The sequence below is a fragment of the Sinocyclocheilus rhinocerous genome, unplaced genomic scaffold, assembly GCF_001515625.1.
Source record: "Sinocyclocheilus rhinocerous isolate Xijiao unplaced genomic scaffold, SAMN03320098_v1.1 scaffold7543, whole genome shotgun sequence".
In the NCBI taxonomy this organism is placed as follows: domain Eukaryota; kingdom Metazoa; phylum Chordata; class Actinopteri; order Cypriniformes; family Cyprinidae; genus Sinocyclocheilus; species Sinocyclocheilus rhinocerous.
In genome coordinates this window covers 14,168-18,523 of record NW_015667492.1, presented here as the reverse complement: position 1 = coordinate 18,523, position 4,356 = coordinate 14,168, and the positions used below count along the sequence as shown (strand labels likewise).

The 4,356-nt window shown below is 35.2% G+C and overlaps 1 protein-coding gene across 1 annotated transcript in view; it reads left to right on the top strand.

Moving 5' to 3' along the window:
* Positions 1 to 4,356, top strand: part of LOC107733975 (dedicator of cytokinesis protein 10-like) — a gene marked incomplete at its 3' end in the record, with an annotated part of 80,168 nt that overhangs the window by 67,183 nt on the left and 8,629 nt on the right. The window contains exons 3-4 of the mRNA XM_016545841.1: positions 808 to 897; positions 2,009 to 2,091. Coding sequence (XP_016401327.1) covers positions 808 to 897; positions 2,009 to 2,091 — 173 coding nt within the window. The remainder of the gene's footprint in view (positions 1 to 807; positions 898 to 2,008; positions 2,092 to 4,356) is intronic.

Sequence of the window (4,356 nt, the reverse complement as noted above, 5' to 3'; positions counted from 1 at the left end):
GAGATACAACTATTTGAATATCTGGAATCTGAGGGTGCAAAAAAATTTAAATATTTAGAAAATCATCTTTAAAGTTGTCCAAATGAAGTTCTTAGCAATGCATATTACTAATCACAAATTAAGTTTTGATATATTTACGGTAGGAAATTGACAAAATATCTTCATGGAACGTGATCTTTACTTAATATCCTAATGATTTTTGGCATAAAAGAAAAATCGATAATTTTGACCCATACAATGTATTGTTGGCTATTGCTACAAATATACCCCAGCGACTTAACACTGCTTTTGTGCTCCAGGGAGACATATGTCAGTGGGAAACTTGCACAGACTCATTCTCCTCTCGTATTCGAAGTTTCTACGACTGTACCGCTTCTTCTTTAGCAGCATGGGATGAGAACATATTTTTTATAATTTCTTTGGTCAAGAAAAAGTCAAAGTTTGTATTACATTTACTCCTTTTTAACCGTGAAACACTTGCTCTGGCTGGATGCGCTTAAATCTGCTGTATATGGATGCTTTCCTGTCACATATCACACGTCTGCACTTCAGTAAACCAGCAGAACGCAGGTTACGGTGTTTACACGTCAAATCAGGCTCATGGGCACAAATATCGCTGTCGACTGCTTTATGTTTAAGTTGTTTACATGACAGAAAAAGCAAAAATGATTCCAGTGAAAAAAGTATTATGACTCCCATCATCATCATCATCACACTCACACGTCTTGCATGCTGCATTTGGTTTCGCTCCAGCAGCTTCTTGTTGAATCCAGACTCAGTTTGTTTTGTGTGTTTGTGTGACTCCAGGTGTCCACTCTTCCTGTGGAGCAGAGAACGCTGAAGTCCACTGTGCCAGAGGGATCCGACACACACGCTGAATGTCTGCTGGTCAGACAGGTGAGTTCAGGTCTGGAGACGGAGCAGGCCATGGGAGATGTTCACCTTCACTTTCATGACACCAGAGCGCTAATTCCACCTTCACACTCTGCTCTTACTGATGCTGCGTGAAATCAGTGGCGTTTGGCCACCAGGCCGTGCATGTACACCTTTGGCCAATGCTTCAGTTTCATAACCCAACCCCTATATATAGGGCCTATATAAAATATATAGTATAGTAATGCTATATGTGACCCTGGACCACAAAACCAGTCATAAGGTCAAATTCTGAAATTGAGATTGATTTATACATTTGTTAGGATAGGACAAAATTTGGCTGAGATACAACTATTTGAAAATCTGGAATCTGAGGGTGCAAAAAAATCTAAATATTGAGAAAATCATCTTTAAAGTTGTCCAAATGAAGTTCTTAGCAATGCATATTACTAATCAAAAATTAAGTTTCTTTACTTAATATCCTAATGATTTTTGGCATATAACGGTACTTAGCTTTGTTTAAGAGAAACATCAGCCAGAAATGAAAACTGCCATCATTTACTCACCCTTATGTCATCCAGATTTCTTAATAATGCTTCAGTTAACATATAGAAGAACACCAGCGTAGATATTTTTAATATTAGCTCATCATTTTTATCCATTCATTGAACCACCAAAAGTTTCATATGCATTTAAGTTTCCAGTGGTTCAGAACCTGACGGGACATGACGAGACCCAATACAGTACTAAAATAGTGTATAGCAGAAAAAATTTATATAGTTGGATGTGCTTTTGTCTATGGTTTGCACAAGCCTTTATAAAGGACCATGTTTGGGTGCAGAATCTCTATATCAAACATTAAAATGCTGGCAGTAACAGATACCTGTTCATTTGTCAGATGGAAACATTTTTAAAACGGTTTTATTTTTGCTTATTTGTTGTTTAGAAAATGTTTACCCTTTGAAATTTACATCAAACATATTTAATATTCGAGCAGTCATTAACTTCACACATCAATGACGCACTTAACATTCTGAAGGGTTTTTGAATTGCAGTGAATACTTTTGTGCTTTTTGTCTTTTAGCTCTTACAGTTGGATGAACCTCTGCCTGTTTTGTTTTGTTTTCTTCTATAGGCCTGTCAATATTACAACTCCCAGCTGCATGTGATCCAGTATAAATATGAAGACTATGCAGGGGACTACCGCACGCTGCCCAGGTACAACTCCATTCACTTTTTTACAGATGAGGATTTTAATGGGGATTTTAAAAATAAGCAAAAATAAGTGCCTTGCTTGACAAAGACAAAACTGAGAATTGACCTCTTATTAGCTTGGACAAGATTGTACTGCCCAGTGGTGATTTGCAGGCAGGCTGTTCTTTTGCCTCAGATCCTTCAGAAGCCTGTTTTCCCACATTTATAGCCCTGTTCACACCGCCAGCAAAACACAGAGACAAAACGGCGTGATCCTATTCGTTTGAGAAGAGTATGTGGGCGTGTCCAGCTGCTTGAGAAAGTTGAGAAATGTTGAACTTTATGCAAATGAGGAGCAACAGAAGCGATAGCCAGTAGAAAACTATCAGTATGTATTTGTTGTATATATTTATTGCTTCTTCTTCATATGCGAGTGTGATTTGAACTTGAATAACATCCAGTAGTCCAGTAACCAGTGTTGGGGATTAACTAGTTACATGTAACAGAATTACGTAATTTGATTACAAAATAAGGTTACACTTTATTTTAAGGTGTCCTTGTTACAGTGTAATTATACTTTTAAATACTGAGTAATATTAGTTAACTACATGTATTTACTATATGGTTAGGTTTAGGATTAGGGTTTGGCTTAGGGTTACTTCGATGTAATTGTGCATAATTAATTGTAATTATAGTATTAAGTACATGTAACGTGTAACAAGGACACCTTTAAATAAAGTGTTACCCAAAATAAATGTAGTTCGCAAAAGTAGGTTTCGGATATAACTCAATTTTGTGGAAAAACGGAGCGTCGTAGAGCAAAAAAGTTAGCTATGCATTTTTGTTTGTACTGACCCAAGGATAGCAACGATGTATAGCTTTTGAGTCTACGACAAACGGTGTACGATCTACGGCCAAAAATGTCGGAAATTTTAGTTTTTTGCGCTGTAGCGCCCCCTATTGGCCGATTGGGCTGAGACTTTGATAGGTTCTCCCCAAATTGAGCTCTATCATTTGGCCAAGTTTCAAGTCTCTAGGCCTTACGGTTTGGTCTGCACGATCAGTTTTAGGGGAGAAGAATAATAATTTTAAAAAAAATAAAAATCCTAACGATTTCAATAGGGTTTCAGTACTGCGTGCTTGAACCCCTAACTAATCTGTGTCATCAAATTACAGTTACTTATGAAAATGTTAAAGATTACAAAGGGGGTTACATCTTAACGTTTTCACACACATACAGATATGATTGAATTATTTCCCAAATTGCATTAACCTCAGAACGATCTCAAAGTAAAAAGAAGTGCTGAAGTCTTATTATTATTCTATATTATTCTAATCGTAATTCAAGTTAAGAAGAGTCTGACCGTAATCAGTGTTGAGAGCTACTGTAAGGTTAACCCTGCCTGTCTTAAATGTTTCAAAATGATCTACAGATTAGAAAAATGTAGAGAAAAAAAATTGAAATTTAGAAAAGTAATCAAAAGATAATCAAATGTAATCAGTTACATTATTTTAATAAAGTAATTGAAATAGTTACAATACTTATTACATTTTAAATAGGGTAACTTGTAATCTGTAACCTTTTGTTACCTTTCCAAAGTAATCTTCCCAGCACTGCCAGTAACTTCATATTAGGTAAAGTTTATTAACAAACAAAATGAATTGGAAAATGCTACACAGTCAAAAACTGACATCACCATCACTTTGCAATATTATATTAAACATATTAAATTATTTTACACAGTTATTTAACAACAATGCTTAATCTGTATAATTATATTATTATTTCTTACAAAAAGCCATATTTATGATGTTTTGGGAATTTTTTGGCAGAGTCAGTTTAAATGGTGTATTGATAGATCGGTCGTCAGGTTTAATGCACTAACACTGCTGAAGTTTATAACAACACTTTCCAACAGCAGAAAGCTACTTTTTAGTGACAAGAAAACAAATTCCTTGTCAAATCAGAATAGTTTTACCTGCAATATATTACCTGCAGTGGAAAGTTACTTTTAAAAGTAATGCATTACAATATTGCGTTACTTCATAAAAAAGTAACTAATTACGTTACTTAGTTACTTTTTATGGAAAGTAATGTGTTGTGTTACTTTTGCGTTACTTTTTAAATCTGGACAGGGCTTGCTTGTTTGTTTTTAAAATAAAAAAGTTCTATTTTTGGCAAATATAAAAGCCTTTACACACCAAAAGTGAAATGAATAAGCCTCAGGCTGAAGGGAAAGTAAATTTACGTCCGTACAGTAGAATGCAGAAGAAGAAATGTCAACACAC